This window comes from Arachis hypogaea, chromosome 10 (genome assembly GCF_003086295.3).
Source record: "Arachis hypogaea cultivar Tifrunner chromosome 10, arahy.Tifrunner.gnm2.J5K5, whole genome shotgun sequence".
In the NCBI taxonomy this organism is placed as follows: Eukaryota; Viridiplantae; Streptophyta; class Magnoliopsida; order Fabales; family Fabaceae; genus Arachis; species Arachis hypogaea.
In genome coordinates this window covers 3,959,124-3,981,393 of record NC_092045.1, presented here as the reverse complement: position 1 = coordinate 3,981,393, position 22,270 = coordinate 3,959,124, and the positions used below count along the sequence as shown (strand labels likewise).

The window sequence follows — 22,270 nt, the reverse complement described above, 5'->3', positions numbered from 1 at the left end:
GAGGTGGGGGTGGGGGGAAGGGGAGATCGGAAGGGGAGGGGGAGGCGAAAGGGGAAAGGGGGGAGGGGGACGGCGGCGGCGGCGAAGCTTTAGCCGCCGTCGCAGTCGTCGTGGGCAGGGGTGAAGCTACATACATAGAAAGGGGGGCAATCGCCCCCCTAATTTTAATTTTTTACATGTAAATTATATGTAAATTTCAACTTAGCCCCCCTTAAAATTTTATTTTAGTCTTTTTTTAGTGTGTAAATATTTTTGGCCCCCTCTAATATTTTTTCTAGCTCCGCCCCTGGTCGTGGCCGTCGTCATTGGGGATCGCAAGGGAGAGAGGAGACGCGAGCCACTGCCGCCTCGCAACCTCGCCGCCTCTGCCTCGTCGCCTCGTCCCCTCCACCTCGTCACCTCCGCCTCGCCGCTTCCGCCTCGCCGCTTCCGCCTCGCCGCTTCCGCCTCGCCGTCTCATCTGCATCGCTTTCTGCTTCTGCATCTTGCTTCTACTTTCTTGCTTTCTGTTTTTGTTTCTTGGTTTGGTGTTGTTTGGTGTTCTTGGTGGTGGTGGTGGTGTTGGTGTTGGTCTTGGTGTTGGTGTTGGTGGTGGTGATGGTGGTAGTCTTGCTTTCTGTTTCTACTTCTTGGTTTGATGTGGTTTGGTGTTGTTTGGTGTTGTTACTGTTGTTTGGTGTTCTTGGTGGTGGTGGTGGTGGTGGTAGTGATGGTGGTGTTGGTGGTGGTTGTGGTGGCAGTGTTGGTGTTGGTGGTGGTGGTGGTGGAAGAGGTAATTGTACTGGTAGTGGTGAGGGTATTTTTGTCCAAAAAAAATTAAAAGGGCGATTTTAATACGAAAAAAAAACGTTAAGTATGATTCTAAATCGAAAATTACATTGGGGACGATTTTGATTCTGACCCTCAACGCGTGAGGGACCAAAACAATACTTATTCCTTAATATAACATAATATTAAAATTAATTTAAAATATATATACTTTTCTAGTTCTTTTAGGATGCACATAGATAGATAGAGTGAAACTGAATTCGTATTGACCAAGATCTATTTTTGAGATCTTTATCCGATCTTAAACTTGATGAAATTACACTAAATTAGCTCATAAAATATTCAAGATCTAGCCGAGTTTTCGAGTCAAATTAAGCTATGTGCCCCCTAACATTAATTATCGGATTAAACTTATTTTTTCTCCTCTATATTAGCTATTTAAAAAAAATTAGTTAACATGTGCACTAAAAATAAATTAGAAGTTCGTTTATCATTAGTAAAGAATTTAAATATTTTTATTTAATAAAAATAAAATAAATTTATTAAAAATTTAAATTTTTTATATTTTCAATGAAAACACATTGGATCAATATAAATTCAGAATTTTAATCACATGTCAAACTCATAGAATATGTTAGTTAGCACTATATCAAACTCTAGATCCTAGACATGCAAGAAAATTAAATGCAATATAATGAGCAATGAATTAGTAATTAACTATTTTTGTATGTTAAGACAAAATACCTGAAAAGAAGCACAGTAGGTGAAAACTCCAGTAGCACCCACGCACGATCCCTTTCTCTCCTTTCTCCACTGTCAGTTCCAATAATCGACGACGCTAACGGTGACAGCAGCTCCTCCACAGTGACGGCGCAGTGCTCTCCTCCACTGCAACGGCGCGGTGCGCTCCTCATTCTGCGCCGAACCACCACCGGCGAGAAACCTTTCTCCTTTCTCTTCTCCTTCTTCCTCTTCTTCTCTTTTATCGCATCCTCCTCTTCGCGAACCAGAGATGCATGCAGAACCGTAGCAGCTTCTGTTCCGCTGGCGAGCTTTCACTCAACACAGCGACCACCCCTCCGCTGGTCTATTGCTCTGGCAACACGGCGACACCCCCTCAAGTGTAACCTCCTCACCCCTGCCTTCTTGTTACTCTGTTCTTCAATTTCCAGGTTTTGGCAAAAACCCATTTTGCTGTTATCTGATTTAATTCATTACATTTTAGTTGGATTTTAATTTTTACTTAGTAATTTTATTTAGTCAAACTTATTTTTGCTAATTAGGTTAATTTAGATTAAAATTAGGGTTTTCTTATCAGCATTTGTCTTAGTTCATAGGTAATTACGCATGCTATTATGATTCTTGAGTCTGGAATTTCAATTTGTTTGGAATGGTTTGATTGATATTTTGTAGAATTTCAAGTTTTTCACTGCTTTTCAGTAGGATTCAAGTTAAAGGGAAAAGAACAAGAAAGAAGGAACAAAAAGAGCAGTTTGTGACATTATTAAAATTTTAATTTTCAAGGTGTCTATTTTTTTCTTTAGTTTTCTTCTAAATGCTATTGGATGTCATATATATCATCATTGTTGTCTTGTAGGTAGATGCCGATGTAATATTGGGTGTAGCTTGGGAATTCTGGCTGCTGGAGCATATGGCTTGCCTCAATTTCGATTGCGAGTGTTTTTATGGGATGCTAAACCTTCTAAGGTATTCTAATGTTTTTGAAGTATGTGCAAATTTTACATAGGACTTGTGTAACTGTGTTTTGAATTGTAAAATAACTTTTTATAGGTGTTTATTAGTCATGGCATGGTGATTAATTGGAATGTTAATTGGTTTCAACTAGCCATAGGTTTGTTGCTAGTTATTTACTATTAATTTGTTTGGATTTAAAAAATTCATTTTATAATTTGAATACTAAATGGATGATTAAGTCTCATTTTTTCTATTTTTTTAATTTAAAAAAGAACTGCAAAGTCTCATGCTATTTATTCTCACAAATACCTTTGTATATTAGCTTAACATTGGCTCATAATAAAGATGTGGTGGAACATTTCTTCTTCAAAAATGGAACAAATTGATGAAGGTGTCGTTTCAGAACGCTGTTGATCAAGTTCAGTACCTTTTCCCACATCTAAATCTCGATTTTGTTGGGTTGGATCATCGCAAAGTTGTAAAGGAAGGTCAGTTGGTGGAACCTCACTCAGCATAACCATGAATGAATGAATGTTAGAACTTTTCTTTGACTTGTTTATTATGGTAATGCTAATTTTCTGCACTTGTTACTACTGTGTATCTATGTTAGTGCTGTATTTTAAAAAATAAGAAAGACAATGTTAGTGCTTCTCATAACATAAATAGCTTTCGCAATTCCCATCTTCATGTGCATACGTAATATATTGAACTATCCTTACTGCTCTTAACATTATTGGAATTCTGTGGATCTTGTTCTTGTTGCTCATAAATAGCTTTCGCAATTCCCATCTTCATGTGTATACTTTGCTACTGTCTAATTTGCTGTTCTTTGAAAAAACGTGAGTTACTATTCTTTAATGTGCTATTCTGTGAAAAAACTAAATTTCAGTATTTTAGTGTATGGCTCCTTTCAAATAATTTTGGATGCTCACATGTGTTGCTAATAAGAAAGTGTTGCCTAAAAGAAGTAATAGCATGACAACACTTGTAGCAATACGACCCATATTATAGTACTAGCTTAGTAATGATCTACAGATTATTATTGCTGTGTAATAAAAGTGTTATATATATATATATATATATATATATATATATATATATATATATGAGCAAATAAAAATAATAATATAGAGTGATATAGAGATTAACTAAGAGGCTAAAAATCCTGCGCAAACATTGTAAACAATCTTGCTGTATAGAGCAACACACAAAGAAGTGCTAATTAGAGAGAATATTTAGGATTAAATAGCACAGAATGTCAGAATAATTTTGAAGTTTCTTTACACAGGCCTTCATATTCTTATGCTAATTAAAATATAAAATCCATTCTATCTTGTCTTGTTTTGATAGGATATTCTCACGCATTCAATGAAGGTTCATCTAAATTATTATTTGGATAAAAATCATCATCAGTATTGATTTACATTATTTCATTGTTCTATTACCATTATTTATTACTGCAATAGAGTACTTAAAGAAAATCAGAACCTAGTTAATGCTCTTGTCTCAATTGGATACACTCTTGATTATATGTTCTGCATTCTTCATTCTACATTCTGCATTCTACATTCTGCATCAATCAATATACACCAAGCTAGAATTACATTCTGCATTCTTACTGTCAATAGGTACAAATTCGCACTGTCAATAGGTACAAGTTCTCAATCAATATACACCAAGCTAATATGATGATGATTGATGAGAGTGCTCCTGCTGTCCATTTAGATTTGACTGCAGCTTGCTTATGGTTGGATGAAGTTTTCTGAAGAGATAAAGGCAATTCTTGGCACAATGGTGAAGTACAAAGTCTTTTTGGTTTCAAATAAAAAAACTAATTTTTTTTTGTTTAAATTCATCATGAGAAAAATATGTATTCTGTTACTTATGTTTGTTATTTATTTGACTTGGTAACTTAGCAAGTATGTTAATTGGCATTTGGAAGACCTTTCTATATATATACAATATATATTATTAGCTTATTCTCTCTATATTGATTAAATTAAATTTAAATATTTAAATATTATTAGTGTGTGCTATATATTTTTCAAATGTCATATACATATAATAAAGGTAAAAAATATATTGCTTTAGATATAAAAAAAGATAACCTAAGAAAAATTCAATAAAGTGTTGCTTTAGGTATTAAAAAAAGACAACTGCAAATAAATTTAGATAAGTGTTGTTTTAGGTCTATGAAAAAAGCAACTTAAAAAAATTTGGACAAGTGTTGCTTTAGGTATATGAAAAAATAATCAGAAAAAACTTATACAAGTGTTGCTTTAGGTATATGAAAATGCAATTTAAAAAAATTTGGACAAGTGTTTCTTTATGTATTAGAAAATACAACTCGTAAAAAGTGTTGTCATAAAGTCTTATCTAAAGCGTTGTGTTTGGGTCTCCTAAAGTACGTTTTTTGAATGTTGTCATAAAAAGGATTTCTTTTAATACACAAAAATGTTGCCTTAGACCAAAAGTAACGATCGTATAGCTAACTCCCAAAAAACGTTAAATTTTGTTAAAAAGTGTTGTTTAATAAAAAACAACACTTTTCTATATTATAGACAACGTTTTTAAAAGGTTACCTCAGCTTGTATAAAGACTTCAAAAGGTCATCACCAAGCCAAAATCGCTGAAAAGAGAATCACTTTGGATCAGTTTAGATTGTCTCTCTACTCAATCATGATAAAGTTTTTCTAGAGAAAAACAAAGGAGCTGATGAGCAATAGAAACTAAATTAGAATGTTCCCTACTACTGAATAAGGACAACATACTGAGAGATCGAGGAAAAGGAATAATAAGTCCTTACGTGCGTGAAATATAATAAAATAAGATAATGCATGCAGACAAAATGACAAGTACACATATATAATAATATTGTTGGCCTTGTAGTTCTTTAATTATGATTATTTTAGTTTAAACGGTGATTGTGCTCTCCAAAGGCTTTTTGCCTTATGTAATGAGTACCTTTTCATGAAACTTTTTTTTTCTAATTAAAAAGTCTGCTATCAATACTACTCAAATCATATATTAAAGCATTCATCGTCTTCTATATATGTATATATGATCGCGATCACAATTACTGCTTCCAAGATCCATTGAAAAGTTTTCACTACACAAACAAGTTAATTTCACAAAGAAGCACAAACAGTAAATTTAAATCAAGCTTGATCTATGTCTGTGGATATATAATGGAGACAAATATTAACTTATTTTTAATATATATTTTATATTTAAATATATATTTTATATTAGTAATTGATTTTGATATAAATTTAGTATAATTGATGAGTTAAATATTAACGCATTGTCCAATTTTAATTGGTTTTGTCGGATTTTTTTAAATGGTCAAAATATTATACTATATCGATATAGAATTCGATTGTTGACTGATTTTTTTGTCAAACCAATCAATCCGAATTTAAAAACTATAATTAAGACAAGTTGACAGTCAGTTGATATTGTTAATGTGTTTTTATATTAGAATTTTAGACTATTATTCTGATTTCCTTTTTAAAATTTTTCTTATTATATTAAATGGCATATTAAACTTTTTTTTATTTGGTAATATATATTAGAAAAAGAGATAAAGAAAGATGAATGAATTTTGGGAAATATTTTTTTTAATTTTAATTATAAAATAAGATATGGAATATTTTAATTATTTAATTTGGTAATATGCAAAATGTAATAGACAAAATAATAGATTAAGATTATAGAAAAGAATAACAGATGATATATAAAATAGAATGGAAGATAAAAAAAAGTAAGAGTAAGTTAAGAGAAAAAGGAGAATGAGATAGAGAATTCTATAATTTTATATAAAAAAAAGTATTTTAATTATAATAAGATATGGCAAGTAAATTTTAGTTATCAAATTAACAATATACCATGTATATAGTCGAAAATAGATGATGAAAAAGTATTTGTAAAGATAGCTATCTATTTATGTATCTTTTATGTTTTTAAAATGGTAATACTAATTAAGTTATTTCATTTGACATATAATAATACTCATAATTTTATATTTTTTATAATAAATATTATATAATTATTTTAATAATATTTAATAAAAATTAAATAAAATAATTTTAGATCGTTTGAGTTCATTTTTTATTATCTTTTAAATATTATTATTTTTAAAAAACTAATAACAAATAAAATTAATATAATTTTAATTATTGGAGAAGCAAAAATGAACAAGCCAAGAGCTTAATAATTCAAATAAAACCTATGATCCTTGAAGCATTAAAAAAAGAAAACTTGTGTACATATATACAGCCGAATCAAAACTAAATGTCTCATCGCTATTATGAAACATGGAAAAATAATCAAAACTAAATGTATCATCGTTATTATCATCGTTCTAAAATTAATATTATATTATGTATATATACAATTTGTTTCATTTTGTTACTGGCCTTTTGAACCTCCAATAAATCATTGCATGGTTATTATATATATCCATGAATCGAACACTAAACACAATGATATTTAATTTTTGCAATCTTCGAATTTCTTTTCCCTAATTTAGAGCTAAGAGAATGAAAAGGTTGTTGAAGATTTCGTTGATGGTAATAAGTTTCGTAAGCATTATTCCATCGTGCTTATTAAGTCAAAATTTTCCAATGGACTATCTTGTAGTTCATAATGCTGCACGTGCTGAAGTTGGAGTTACGCCATTGAAGTGGGACAAAAAACTAGAATCACATGCTCATGAGTTTGTGAATGAACATATTGCAAATTGTAGAGGAATAATGTCTACGCCGACTGAGTTTTATAGTGGTATCTACGGCCAAAACTTAGGATATAGTCCGTTTCGTGGTACAATAGCATCTGCAGTGGCGTATTGGGTAGCACAGAAACGACAGTATGAGCACAAATCTAACAAATGCATTGATGGTAACCCTGCCAGTTGTCATTGCTACGTTCAAATTGTTTGGGGTGCATCAACTTATTTAGGTTGCGCAAGAGGGGAGTGCCACAATAATGAAGGCACCCTTGTTACTTGTTATTATTATCCTAGCGCCAACTTTCCAGCTCAACGCCCCTACTCAGTGCATTAATTATCGGATTAAACTCATCTATATATTCCTCCTCTGTACTCTATGAATTTGGATTCTCTAAAGTTTGAATTTTATTTTAGAGAGTAAAGTATAATTTTCTATCATTGAATAGTTTCTCTTTCATATTTATTTTTAGTCCGACCTATAAAATCAATGATGAGATATCACACTTTACTTTTTAAAGTGAATTTCAAATTCATACTCTATAACCTATACTAGCTATTTTTAGGAAAATATTATGAAAAGTATAAGTAAACAATAAATTTAGTAAATAATGCAATTATGCATATGGTAATTTTTTTTAATTATGATTTTTGTAATTTTTGTAGGACGATAGTGTATTTTTTATTTTATTGAACAAATTTTAAAATTTATTATTTATGAAAATTACTGCCTACCTAACAAAATCCACATATTAAGTCATGATGGTTCATTGGTTCTTGTCATTATATTGGTAACTACAAAACAAATGAAGTTTTACATTATTCCATAAAAATAAAGAGAATTATTCATGTAAAAAAATTTTAAATCATGCCAAAAGCTCTAAATCGAATTTCCAAATAACTAGCTTGTTCTCTCTCTTACGAAAAGTGATTATTTGAACTTAAGTTTTTGTTGTTTATGAATTAATACAGTGTTTTGCTTAATAAAAACTTCCCATGGGATTGGTGAAGTAAGAACATGCATGATGGACACTTTTTAATAGTAATTAGATTATTTGACTCAAAAAAAAAAAAGAAAAATACAATGTGGATTTTAAAGGAAAAAATAATAGCAATTTACTTTGCATGTTACAAAGTGCTTAATATACTCAAAAGAATTATTCTCCACATACAAGTCATTTACATTCATACATCTTGTACATTCTTCTTTTTCTTCTTCTTCTTCTGACATTTCGTCTTCTTCTTCTTTCTTTTTTTTCGTTATTTTTTTCTTTTGTTATCGTCATTACCAACACCACCTCCTCCTCTTTTTGTTTTCTCGTTGAACTTTTTTCTCCTTCTTTTTTATCTTCTTTCTTCTCCATCATTTTCATCATCATTGTTATAGCATCGTTGTCTTCTTCTTATATGTAGCGTCGTTATCGTTATCGAAGAAATTTTTGCCATATTGATGATGTTGCCTAATCCAAAACTTTTGCCATAAAATTTGTTGTTCGATTCTAGTTAATATTTTCGTTAGTAGTTTATGATTTTCTAGGTGAATAATGTTGTTTTTGTTTGTGAAAATTGTTGTTCATCATTGATGGTTTGAATTGAATGTAATGTAAATAATTCTGTATTAAAGAAAATATTTTTCTGTATTTGCAGTAAATTTGGGTGTAAGACAAAGATATTTAAGTGTATTGTTTAAGAATTTTCGGTGTATATGTACTGATGATAAGTTCTACATAATTCAAAACTCTTCCTCTCCTTCCTCGTCATCTTCTGCTGCTTCTTCTTCTTCTTTTTCATCATCATCATCATCATCATCATCTTTTTTTGTTTTACCTTCTCAAGTTTTTTCTTGTTTTACTCTCTTAACAAGAATAAAAACAAAAAAATCAAACAAAGAAGAAGAAGAAACACATAATGCTATAAATTTTATTGGAAGATGATGAACTTACGTTCATTCAACTAAAAGAAAGAAAGAAATAAGGAAAAAAAAAAAGAAAAAATGCAGCATTAGAGGAAACATTTTTCTGTATTTACAACAAATTTGGGTGTAACACGAAGATATTTAAGTATATTGTTTAAGAATTTTCGATGCATGTATGCTAATAAGTTCTGTATAATTCAAAATTTTTTTTCTCCATCCTCCTCATCTTCTGACTTCAATATTAAAAAATGGCCCATTCAACAACTGAACGTCAAGAATGCCTTTAATTTTTGCTTGGCGATTTTTTTGAGGTTGTTTATATGTAGCTTCCTCCTGTTTTTCATTTGGTCGAACGAACCAAGAGTCTCTGCATGGTCTTTGGCAATCCAGCTAAATGTGGTATGAAAAGCTTTATTTTATTAATCTCATGTGAATATTAACAAACCTTATTTGATTATAATTTCTTTATTAAGATTAAAGACAAAGAAATTACAATTTTATTGATATATGTTGATGACATTGTGCTCACTGATAACTAAGTATCTAAAATGAAAAAAAGAAAAAAGCTAACACCTTAGATGATCATTTTAAGATAAAAATTTTGGGGACACTGGAATACTTAGCTTCTTGATATTGAAATTGCTCATTCTAGTACTGGTATATCTTTATCACAACATAAATACTGTTTGGATCTTTTATCTGACTGTGGCCTTTTGGGTGCCAAGCCTGTTGGAATTCCAACGGACAGTACTACCAAACTATCTAAGGATGATAGCCCTCTCCTCCAACATTCGTTTGTTTATTGTTGCTTGGTTGGTCATTTAATTTATCTAACCACCGCAAAGTTAGATATCACTTATTACGCCACTCAACAATTGAGTCAGTTTATGGTGACTCCAACTTAGAAGCACTACAAGGCAGCTCTTCAGGTTCTCTGGTACCTTAAGAATAGTCCGGGCAAAGGGCTTCTCCTCCCCAAAGATCCAACTCTTCAAATTTATGGTTTTAGTGATTCCGACTGGGTAGGCTGTTCGGATACTCATCGTCCGGATCTTGGGTAACTCTCTTATTTCTTGGATAACAAGATGTGAGATTTTATGGATATTAAATTTGCTGGGTTTTTTTCATGTCTCATGTGACTGCCTTTTTGTTTTATTCTACAACAATCAAATAAGTGCTCTTCATACAGCTACCAATCTATTTTTTTCATTAGCATACAAAGTATTTAGAAGTCAATTATCATTTGGTCCATCGAAAGGCAGAAGAGGGTTTCATGAAGTTACTTCCAGTTCCTTCTTCTGGCCAATTTGCCATTATATTCACCAAGCCTCTCCCAATTAAATTGTTCTACACTAATTTATCCATGTTAAGAATTTTTTATCTATACCATCTTCCATCTTGTAGGACATATTGAACCAATCATCATGATTAATCCAATAGAATCGGGCTGAAGATCAACCATCAGAATAATTTCAAATTTTTTTCTTTTTTTTTTTGTCTCATGCCTTTTTTCTAATTATTCTAGAATAAGGTAACTCGTCTTTTTGTTAGGATAAGATTCATTTTCTAGATTTGTTTGTTTTAATGAGTTGTATAGTTTTTTCTTCTTGTATATATTAAATTGTTGTAATCATTAAAATATAACAAGAATATACAATTTTTTCTCATACAACCAAATTAAACTCATTGCTTTCTTCGCTACATTTAATAATATAAGTGCATATTTTACTAAGATTGTTGGCCTTGTAGTCCTTTTTATGATTATTTTAGTTTAAACTGTGATTGTGTGCTCTCCAAAGACTTTTTGCCTTATGTACTAAGTGAGTTTTTACACAAACAAGTTAATTTCACAAAGTAGCAAAAACAGTAAGTTTGAATCAAGCTTGATTTATGTCTGTGTGTATATATATAATGGAGACAAATATTAACTTATTTTCAATGTATATTTTATATTAGTGACTGATTTTGATGTAAACTTAATATAGATGATAAGCTATATATTATTAATGACACATATACAAGAAAAAGTTGAGAGGGCAATGGCAGTTTTCAAAGGCTATGGATCTCAGAGGTTGAAGAAAATGTCAATTCTCAATCTGAGTTTACTTGCAAGACTCGATTTCTAATCTTCCATAGTAGGTATGGCAGCTACCATGACATTCAATAAAGAATAGTTAGTGATACCTTTTCGGTGAGGAAGGAATTTTATGGAAAGACTATTTGAATGAATTGTTCATTGTTTTGGCTGAAGGCAATTGAATGTGATAAGGCTAGTGGGTTAATGAGTGGAGCCGTTTGGGAGAGATTGGTCGAAAGTCAATTGAAATAGATCGGTTGGTAGTCAGTCAGGGTTGGTCAGGGATTGCTTAGTTAGGATTGTAGTTGTCAGAACTGATGAATTGGTAATTAAATTACTAGTTTATTAATTTATTGATTTAATTAATAAGTTATTAGTTGAACTGTTTAAATTATAATTAATAAATATAAATTTTAAAAATATAATTTATTTTGCATATGTTATATATTTAAAAAAAATAATATAAAAAGATTTAAATTTAAACTTAGGAAGAGTTTTTTTCTGTTAATTATTGACTTGTAGTTTTAACTAATTTGTATTAGTTTATATTGATTTTGTCTGATTTTAATCAATTCTGTCAGTTTTTTTTCTTAATAATCAAAATATTATACTAGATTGATATAAAATTCGATTGATTGAATTTTTTGTCAAATCGATCAGTCTGATTTTAACAATTATAATTAAAATAAATTGACAATCAATTGATATTGTTGACGTGTTCTTATATTATTGAAATTTTGGCCTATTATTTTGATTTTTTTATTTTTTATGGTATTAAATGGTATATTATACTTTTTTTTATTTGATGATATATATTAGTAAAAGAGAAAGATGCATGAATTTTGGGAATTTTTTATTTTAATTATAAAATAAGATATGCTATATATTGATTATTTAATTTGGTAATATGTAAAATGTAATAGACAAAAATATTAGATTAAGATAATAGAAAAGAATAATAGATGATATATAAAATAGAATGGAAGATAAAAAAAAAAAGAGAGTAAGAGTAAGTTAAGAGGAAAAGGAGAGTGAGAGAGAATTCTATAATTTTATATAGGAAAAGTATAAGGAGTAATGTATGTTCTATACAATGTGTAGTCGTGTATAATGGGATAAAATTGAAATTAGAATTAAATTAGAGGCAATTAATTAATTTTGAGTAGTTTTCAATTTAAAATTTGAATTAAATCATGATTCCCGTTAGTTATGGTGGCAAGTAATTAATTTTGAATAGTTATGGCAATTAATTAATTTTGAGTAGTTTCCATTTAAAATTTAAATCAAATTATGATTCAATCAAATTGGGATTATTTCTCTCTCTCAATATGGTGTAAACTCTTCTCTCACTCTCTCCTTGAAACAAAAGTCAGTACAGTGTCGCCACGGTTATTAGTCGCTATCGGACATCGCGCCGACACTCTTCCGACTGGCACCGTTGTACACACAGGCCACCGTACGTAGGGAGGACGCGCATATTGTGTGAGTCGACCTCGCAGCACCGCAGTAACCCGGACGTCCAGCGCCTCCATTGCAACCGGTTTGTGCCTTCTTCCTGTCGCCGGATGTTCACTTTCTCTGTGAACGTGGATGGTTATTCTTGGGTGCTTAGTTGTAGACGATGATTGCTGGTTATGATTTATACACGTTCACATTAGATGTTCGTTTTTGTATGATTTTGGATGTTCACTTTCTCAGTTTTCATGGATGTTTATTCTTCGAGTAATTCAACAAGACTCAGGCAGCAGCGCTGGGATGATGCGAGCACGGGATTCGGGGCTGCAACTCACGTCGGCGACGCTGACAGTTGCAGGTCACGGATGTTCGGTCGCGTGAGGAGTGATGGAGGTTCTTCCAGCGAGGGCATTGGCGCGAGGAGGCGGAGCGCGACAGTTCCGGTCAGTAGGAACGGAGGCTACACGTCGCGCAGAAATAGAGCGGTAGAACGCAGGTTGCTGCGCACATGGCAGGGCAGCGGAGAAATGGTGGTTTTTCTGCGGAACAAATAATGGAGTTTTTTGGAGAGTAGGTAATGGTGGGTGATGAAGGGTTAATGTGAAAGAATTTGGAGTAAATTGGGGGTAAATATCACAAAAAGCAACTAGAAATTAGGGATAATAATGTTTAATTTACATTATTAATATATATTGGGCCAAATAAACAGCTCATTGTACATATTGTATAGATACTCATTGTCTCTCTAGCGGGACTCTTTTATATAAATTAAAAAAACTGTTTTAGTTATAATAAGATAATGACAAGTAAATTTTAATGATCAAATTAACAATATACCATGTATATATAGTCGAAAATAGATGATGAAAAGGTATTTGTAAAGATAGCTATCTATTTAAGTATGTTCTATGTTTTTAAAATGGGAATACTAATAATTAAGTTATTTCATTTGACATAATACTCATAATTTTATATGTATAATATTCATAATTATATATTTATTATAATCAATATTATATAATTTTTTAGTAATAATTAATAAAAATTAAATAAAATTATTTTAAATTGTTTGAGTTAATTTTTTTAAAAATATTATAATTTTTAGAAAGCTAATAACAAGAAAAATTAATATAATTTTAATTATTGGCGAAGCAAAAATGAACAAGCCAAGAGCTTAACAATTCAAATAAAACCTATGATCCTTAGCTTGAAGCATTAAAAAAGAAAACTTGTGTACATACAGTCGAATAAAAAACTAAATGTCTCATCGCTATTATGAAACATCGAAAAATAATCAAAACTAAATGTCTCATCGTTATTATCATTGATTTTGCACTTTTACTTGATTAGACTATTGGTAAATATTATATTATTTATACATATTGTTTCATTTTGTTACTGGCCTTTTGAACCTCCAATAAATCATTGCATGGTTATTATATATATCCATGAATGGAACACTAAACACAATGACAATTTAATTTTTGCAATAATCATCGAATTTCTTTTCCCTTTAGAGCTAAGAGAATGAAAAGGTTGTTGAAGATTTCGATGATAGTAATAAGTTTAGTAAGCATTATTCCTTTGTGCTCACCGAGTCAAACTTTTCCAGAGGACTATCTTGAAGGTCATAATGTTGCACGTGCTAAAGTTGGAGTTAAGCCATTGAAGTGGGACAAACAACTAGAATCACTTGCTCATGAATTTGTGAATGAACATATTGCAAATTGTAGAGGACTAATGTCAACGCCTCATTATTCGTCTAATAGTATCTACGGCCGAAACTCTGGATATAATCCGTATCATGCTTCAGCAGCATCTGCAGTGAAGGCATGGGTAGCACAGGGACGAAACTATGACCCCAAATCTAACAAATGCATTGATGGTAACCCTGCCAGTTGTCATTGTTACGTTCAAGTTGTTTGGGGTGCATCAACTTATTTAGGTTGCGCAAGAGGTGACTGCCACAATAATGAAGGCACCCTTGTTGCTTGTTATTATCATCCTGGCGGCAACTTTCCAGCTCAACGCCCCTACTCAATAATGCATTAATTATCGGATTAAACTCATCTATATATTCCTCCTCTATACTCTATACTCTATAACCTATATATACTAGCAGCTATTTTTAGGAAAATATTGTCATCATGGTTCATCGGTTCTTGTCATTATTCCATAAAATTAAAGAGAATCATTCATGTAAAAAAATTTTAAATCATGCCAAAAGCTCAAAATCGAATTTCCAAATAACTAGCTTGTTCTCTCTCTCTCTCTCTCTCTGTGATGATTCGAACTTAAGTTTTTGTTGTTTATGAATTAATAGTGCTTTGCTTAATAAAAACTTCCCATGGGATTGATGAATTAAGAACATGCATGATGGACACTTTTTAATAGTAATTACTAATTAGATTATTTGACTCAAAAAATAAAGAAAAAGAAAAGAAAAATACAACGTGGACTTTAAAGGAAAAATAATAGCAATTTAATTTGCATGCTACAAAGCGCCTAGCTAGTATACTCGAAAACAAACGGCAAGTATTTTTAACTTAAAACAAAAGATTTTAATCAAGATAGAGGTTTTTTTTCGACTTATGAAGAGATAGGGCTACTTTTTTTTTAAGGGCCACTCAGATAAAAACGTTTAAAATGTTTTTTTTTAAAGATGTTTTTATGTTGTGTTTTAATTAGTTTCTGTATAATTTATTTCGTATTTCTCACCACATATTATTAAATTCCTCAAAAGATTTTCTTTCCAAAAACAATAAAAAATATTTAATTTTGACTAAAACAAAAAAAGTAATAAATTAATTATTAATTTTTTTAAAAAATTATTTACGTAAAAAAATATATCACATTCATCTATATATATATAACAAGCTCTTAAAATTTTTATAAATAAAAAAATAATTAATTTTTATTCGTATAATATATAAAACAATTACTATAATTTACTAATTTAAATTTTGTTTTTATTTTTAATATAAGTATTAGAAATAAATAATTTTTTTATAACAAGATGTAATGTAACAAAATATATATAATATTAATTAGTTTTTAAAAAATTCTAAAAAGATGGTTTTTTCTAATAAAGTGTTATTAAAAAATTAACATTATAAAAACTAATTTCAACCAATATGATATAATAGGTTATTAAATATATTTAATACAAAACATATTGAATATAAATTTTTATTGAGTTTAAAATTTAAATAATTTTTAATTGAATTTCAAAAAATTTTATTTTAAAGAGTTAGAATATTTTAACATCATTTTTTTCATATCTTTTTAATTGAATCTTTGATTTTTTTAATTATAAACCTTATTTATAATTAAGAGTAATGTTTTAACACCACCAATTAGTCACACATATAAAAATACAAGAACAATTCTATTGTTATAATTATAATCAAACTTTATAAGCAATACAATACAATGAAACTATATATAAGTAATAACTAAATTTTATCTACATTTATAGTCATATTTCATAAATAATATAATTAAATTATATTTATGTTTATAATTAAAATATGAATAAAAATACAAAAATTATCAGGATGGTTAATTTTTTTGTTCATAATTTTTTTATTATTTTTGTTGTGAAAAGTTTAATTATTTTAATAATTAATTATTTTTTTAAAAAAGATAATTGAATAACACAAAAAAGTCTTATTGTAAACCCCGCTAAAATCGGTAAATTATTAGTTAATAAATTGAATTTTAATTAGGAAAGCTAAAATACAAAACTAATATCAGAATAGGATAGAGCTCGTCGAAACGAAAATTTTGATATCAATTTCAAAAATTTAACTCAAAAATCGGACTGAAAGGACCGAACCGGTTGAACCGAGCCCGTGGGTCCAACCGGACCCGAATATTAAAACAAAACAGCAGCTCTCCTTCTTCCCCATTGCATGCAATGGACATAAACAGAATTGGGGAAGGGAGGAGGAGCTCTCAACCCTCACAACCTTGGATCCACCATAACTCCTTCATCCGGGCTCCGATCGCCGCACCGTTTGCGGCCACGCGCTCAGTGCGTCGAGCTCTACCTTTCTATCCAAACAATTTCACTGGTAAGCTTCCTATTAGGTTCAGAATATCTATCCCTCTTTCTTTGGTAAACTTGAAAACCTATGGTGAATCTTGTCAAATTTTTGTGTTCTAGATTCAAGTTAGCTTCCGGAACTTGTGGGTTCAAGCTATTGAGCATATGGATATGGTAAGAACGCCCTAACTCTAGCTCAATCTTGTATTTGTAATGAAAAACTGAATTGGAACATATATATATGTATTAGGTGTAGGTTAAGTGGGTGTTTATGCATTGGAATTGAATTGGGATTATTTGGAGGTTTGTTGGTGACCAAGGCTTGTTTTGGGGCTGTTTGATTGAGCTTGGAGGGGCTATAATTTTGAGTTGTGAGGCTGCCTTGGGTGAACTAAGTGATCGGCCAAGGTATGGTTTAAGTTTCGCACGTTTAATATTTACGGTGTTGTGAAAACTTAGGTTAGAGGAACCATAGGATAAGTTGAATTGATTATTGCATTTAATGATTAATCTTATGATGATGTTGGCATAAATGGTGGATGAACTTGTATTAGAATTTATGAGGTGTTGAAATTGTTAATTGTGCACTCTTGAAATTGAGTTAGTGATGGAAGTTATGATTATAATTTTCCAGTGTCAAATATGTAAGCTTGAGATCATTAATGAGAGTTGAATTATGTTAATGGAATTTGGTGGTTATGGCTTGTTTAATTGGTTGAAGTTGATTTATGATTGGTTATGAATGAATGAAGGGAATGGGTTAATGGATTTTTTTTGAATTCGAAGATTATGAATGGTGTTTGTTAATAAGGATATAGAATTGTGTTGTGGCGGTATTGCATATGCTATAACTAATTCTGTGATGATCGGAATTGCGTAAAACCAAGTCCTGGTTAAACCTCGGAATATTTGGAACTAAACTGAAGAATTTGGGATCTTTTCGTTAAATATATGATTTATGGTGAATTTTCAAATTGTAGTTGTGGAATCTGATTTTTACAGCATGATTTTTAAAACAGCAGTAACTTGTTGGCTCTGCTGCGAATGTTTCAAGATGAATTTTGAAATGAAACCAATTTTAAATAAAGCTTTAGTCCTATTATTTTAACGTCATAAAATTTTAGAATGGTTGGGCTTGTGGTTTTAAAGATATGAATTTTTGATGAATGGTGTTTGTTAATAAGGATATAGAATTATGTTGTGGCGGTATTGCATATGCTATAACTAATTCTGTGATGATCGGAATTGCGTAAAACCAAGTCCTGGTTAAACCTCGGAATATTTGAAACTAAACTGGAGGATTTGGGATCTTTTCATTAAATATATGATTTATGGGAAATTTTCAAATTGTAGTCGTGGAATCTGATTTTTACTGCATGATTTTTAAAACAGCAGTAACTTGTTGGCTCTGCTGCGAATGTTTCAAGACGAATTTTAAAATGAAACCAATTTTAAATAAAGTTTTAGTCCTATTATTTTAATGTCATAAAATTTTAGAATGGTTGGGCTTGTGGTTTTAAAGATATGAATTTTTGAACTACGATGTGTTATACAATAAAAGCCAGATTCTGTTTTCTTAGATCAGCAACTTTGAGAGTTTATAACTTCTGATTATGGATGGATATTCAGGTGCAACCAATTGGAGATAAAAATTAATTATGCTTAACAGTTGTGATTTAAATTGTAGAGCTGTTCATGTTTTAATGAGTGAGTTATGGGACTTGGAAAAGGACATGTTCATTGGTTTTTAAAACAGAATTCTGCAGAAAGTTACTCAACTTCCAAGTTACATAACTCCTTCATTAAAAATGTTTTTGACCTGAAATCAATTGGAAAAGAAACCTGGATATGTTAAATTGAACCATATTAATTTTTAAGGCTATTGGATTTAATTTAAATTTTATATGAAATTTTAGATATCGTATGCTGCTGCTGTTTTCTGGTTTCTATGCACTGCAGAGCAGTCAGAGTTTTTCCTCTATTTCTGAGGCTAGTTAAATCAGAAAATTATGATTTTTAGTTCGTTAGAAAGTTTATTCCGAGGTGAACTTCTGGACATAAAGTTTGCTAATTCCGAGTTCATTTGTTATATTAAAAACAGAAAAGAAAATAGAGTGTCGAGGATGTCTTAGTGATAATCATGGGTCCGAGAAGACAAAGTTTAACGCTAAGGCTTGATATTTGATGCTGTATTGATAATAATTACTATGGCTTATGAATAATGATATCTGAGATACGAGTTTCCCTGGGTAAGAACCGTGGCTCGCCATCTCGTGTTCCAGGTTGAATCTCGATACTCTGTTGACCCTACGTCGTAAGGGTGACCGGGCACGTATAAATTTCTGGGTATGGATAGCCCCCATTGAGTGATTATATGATAGTTGAATGTGAACTCTATGCATAGACTCTTGGGGATACACGACGGGGTACAGTCTGAGGTTTTCGGACTTATCGGGTTGGCTGGATAACCGATAGATGGCCCCATCAGCCATAAGACAGGCATGCATTATATGCATTTGTTTGTTTTGATTGCTATGTATTTTCTGGGTTTGCCTAATTGATATATATCACATGCTACCTGTTATACTTGCTATTTGTACTATCTGCTCATTACCTGTGCGTGAACTTGTTTGGTTGCTTGTTTCTATTGCATTATGAATGGTGGAGAAAATAGAGAAAATGGAGAAACAGTTTGGTGTTACGTTAGGATTGAACTTAAGTAAGTTAGGTAGATATAGAATACCTACTCCAGTTTATGGCTTCTGTTTAGAACTTAAGTTGGATAACTAAATAACGGAGTTCTAGGATTGCCTATGGCATTCTCAGGACTTTATTTATTATACGCGTGGCACTTTTACCATGCTGAGAACCTCCGGTTCTCATTCCATATTGTATTGTTGTTTTTCAGATGTAGGTCGAGAGGCTCCTCGCTAGGCGTCTGGATTCTAGGAAGCGAAGTAGTCCCTGGGCGTATTTTGGTTTCTGTTTGTATATATGTATATATGTATTTAGCTTACTCTTCAAGTAACTTATGTATGCTGCTCCTCTTAGAGGTTGACGGAGAGATAGGAGTTTACCATGGTATTTTGGTGTATTTTGAGAATACCTATGTATGTTTATATGTATATATATATCCTCTGGCTAGCCTTAGCTTCGTAGGTTGAGTCAGGGGCTAGTTATGCTGTTTCCTTGCTTTCCTTCATTCCTTTGCTTATCTTCATCATGTTCTTATTAGGTTTCTTAGCACGGAAGTAATCCTTTCCGTTGAGCGTTGCGCTTTTCATTTTGCGATTTTTGTTTACCATTTTGTTTCAAGTCTCCTATTATATTATCTTCTTCTCTATTATGTATTTATTTTGTTGTTTAGAGGTCTGTAATACCACATTACCTCTGTTCTACGACTTAAGCGTAAAATTCTGTGTAATAGGGCGTTACACTTATTAAGAGTAATTTATTTATATATGATTACAAAATAACTGAATAATTATATACGGTAAAAAATTAATATTATTAAAAAATAAAATTAAAAATAAAGTTTATTTAAAAATAAAATTAAAAATCATGGTTTTTTTCCAAAATTTATCTACGAGTAATTCTATAAATATTTTATGATGAATAAAAATATTAAACTCGTACTAAAATTTATTCTAATAAAATTTATTTTTATTCTACTAAACGTTAAATAAACTATTGAAAAGAATTTTGTTTCCTCTATTAGAGAAGAATGATAAACTTCCATACTTCTATTATGTTATGGCAATAATTTGGCCTGTTATTTTTTAATGTACATAATAATAATAATAATAATAATAATAATAATAATAATAATAATAATAATAATAAACAAGTATATCACAGTAAAAAAGGAAGCACGTCACCAAATAATTTATCATCCGAATTATATATGAATCAAATTCATAATATGAAGGCTAACACTACAAAAATCGATAACAAGGTTAGGGACTTACACAACCTTTCTTAAGATCATAAAAAAAGATTTATATTTGTGTGATATATAAAACAATTATCATATTATTATTATTATTACATTATATATATATATATATATATGAGCAAAAAAAGTCCAACTGTTTTAAAGTAAAATTTTCTTTTAATATTTAATTAAATGTTCTTATATTTAGTACTTTTTTTTGGTACTTCCTCTTAGTTAAAAATATAATCATTATAATTTTTTAGTTATTATTACTAGGGGTGTTTACAGATGGGATATGACTAAAATTTCGATCCAATCCGCACTAAACTCATTAGATCAAATTCGATATTTGCACCTTTTATGTTTGGATCAGATATCAAATATATCCATAAAATAAAAAATATTAAAAAATTTTATTTTTATAAAAAAAGTCAATAATTTTTTTGTTTACTTTTTTAAACATATTTACTTCTATCTGATTAGAGTGTGGATCCGATTCGATCCAATCCTATCATCTTACAGTCACAGATCAGATCATATCCTCAAATTACATATCAGATACGGATAAATACTGTAGATTTATATGGATATGATCTAATCTATGAACACCCCTAACTACTGCTATAGATTCATTGTTGCAAAAGAATGCTTCTTTTATTATAAACTATTATTAGATCTTAATTACCATTAAAACAACTTAATTGTCAACAAAGAGATAATACTTATTGGTCTCTGAAATTATGTTCGTATTTCAATCCATAGTTGTAAAAATCGAACTGGATCAACTGGTTCGACCGAAAAACAAGAGAACCGGACTAGAATCGGTTCGGTTTATTCCTTGGACCATTTAAGGAATAAAACCGGTGTGAACCGATTTGAAATTTTTTTTAAAATGTCTCCACAAGGTCTCGAACCAAGAACCTTGAAGCAAAAACAACCTCTACTTGCCACTTAGCCATTGCACTTCTAAATATTGTATTTGACAAATACTAATTATATAGTATACATAAATATCTAATTTAATTTAATTTTTATTTTTTTATTTTTAAAATTAATTATATTTTAATTATATACCATTATTAATATAAATATAAATTTCACTAAAAATTTATTAATTTACTTGATCTATTTTATTGCTAGTATTGTGATTAAGGTTATTTGTTTTTATGTTAGTGTTAAAATCTACTGATATTATAGTTAGATGATAGGCTTTGTGAATTAATTATTTTTTTACTGTGTCAAAATAAACTATTATAGTATTAAATATTTATGATTTTTTTATATTAGTTATTTTTAGAAGTTGAGACTTGATTCTTCATAAAATGTTAGTGAAGATATGTGTTTCAAATTTTAATTTTAAGTTTTTAACTATTTTATATTTTATATTTACATGAGACCGGTTATATCGGTTCAACCAGTAATTTATTGATTGAATCAATAAACCAGTGAACCAGTAGCATGACCGGTTCAATCACTGGTTCGGTTCTAACAACTATGTTCCAATCTAATTTTTTAAAAATTTCGATTTACTCAATTTAGTCTCCCAACTTAATAGTTATGACTCACATTGGTTCCTAATCTTATTTTTGTCACTGTCTCACAAAATTGTTAACGACATGTTGAGATGGACTAACGACTACTACATTATACAT

The 22,270-nt window shown here is 30.2% G+C and overlaps 2 protein-coding genes and 3 long non-coding RNA genes across 5 annotated transcripts; 4 read left to right on the top strand and 1 right to left on the bottom strand.

The window, feature by feature from the left end:
• Window positions 1-3,679: 3,679 nt before the first annotated feature.
• LOC140175450 (uncharacterized) lies at window positions 3,680-5,228 on the bottom strand. The gene is made up of 2 exons (XR_011866255.1): window positions 5,046-5,228; window positions 3,680-4,033 (listed from the first exon to the last, which is right to left on the bottom strand). It is a non-coding gene; the product is annotated as an uncharacterized lncRNA (long non-coding RNA).
• Window positions 5,229-7,088: 1,860 nt separating this feature from the next.
• Window positions 7,089-7,526, top strand: LOC112717191 (pathogenesis-related protein PRB1-3-like). Its single transcript, XM_025769290.1, has one exon. The coding sequence runs from the start codon at window positions 7,089-7,091 to the stop codon at window positions 7,524-7,526; it is 438 nt and encodes a 145-aa protein (XP_025625075.1).
• A 1,791-nt stretch (window positions 7,527-9,317) lies between these two features.
• Window positions 9,318-11,530, top strand: LOC140175795 (uncharacterized). Its single transcript, XR_011866393.1, has 2 exons — window positions 9,318-9,503; window positions 9,830-11,530. It is a non-coding gene; the product is annotated as an uncharacterized lncRNA (long non-coding RNA).
• A 2,633-nt stretch (window positions 11,531-14,163) lies between these two features.
• On the top strand, window positions 14,164-14,688 carry LOC112717189 (pathogenesis-related protein PRB1-3-like). Its single transcript, XM_025769289.2, has one exon. The coding sequence runs from the start codon at window positions 14,164-14,166 to the stop codon at window positions 14,686-14,688; it is 525 nt and encodes a 174-aa protein (XP_025625074.2).
• Window positions 14,689-16,541: 1,853 nt separating this feature from the next.
• LOC112714736 (uncharacterized) lies at window positions 16,542-19,870 on the top strand. Its single transcript, XR_003159341.2, has 4 exons — window positions 16,542-16,712; window positions 16,805-16,858; window positions 16,935-17,092; window positions 19,593-19,870. It is a non-coding gene; the product is annotated as an uncharacterized lncRNA (long non-coding RNA).
• Window positions 19,871-22,270: the final 2,400 nt, after the last annotated feature.

What these genes read in the sequence shown, in the direction of transcription:
- LOC112717189 (XM_025769289.2), top strand. Translation starts at nt 14,164, where the DNA reads ATGAAAAGGTTGTTGAAGATTTCGATGATAGTAATAAGTTTAGTAAGC.
- LOC112717191 (XM_025769290.1), top strand. Translation starts at nt 7,089, where the DNA reads ATGGACTATCTTGTAGTTCATAATGCTGCACGTGCTGAAGTTGGAGTT.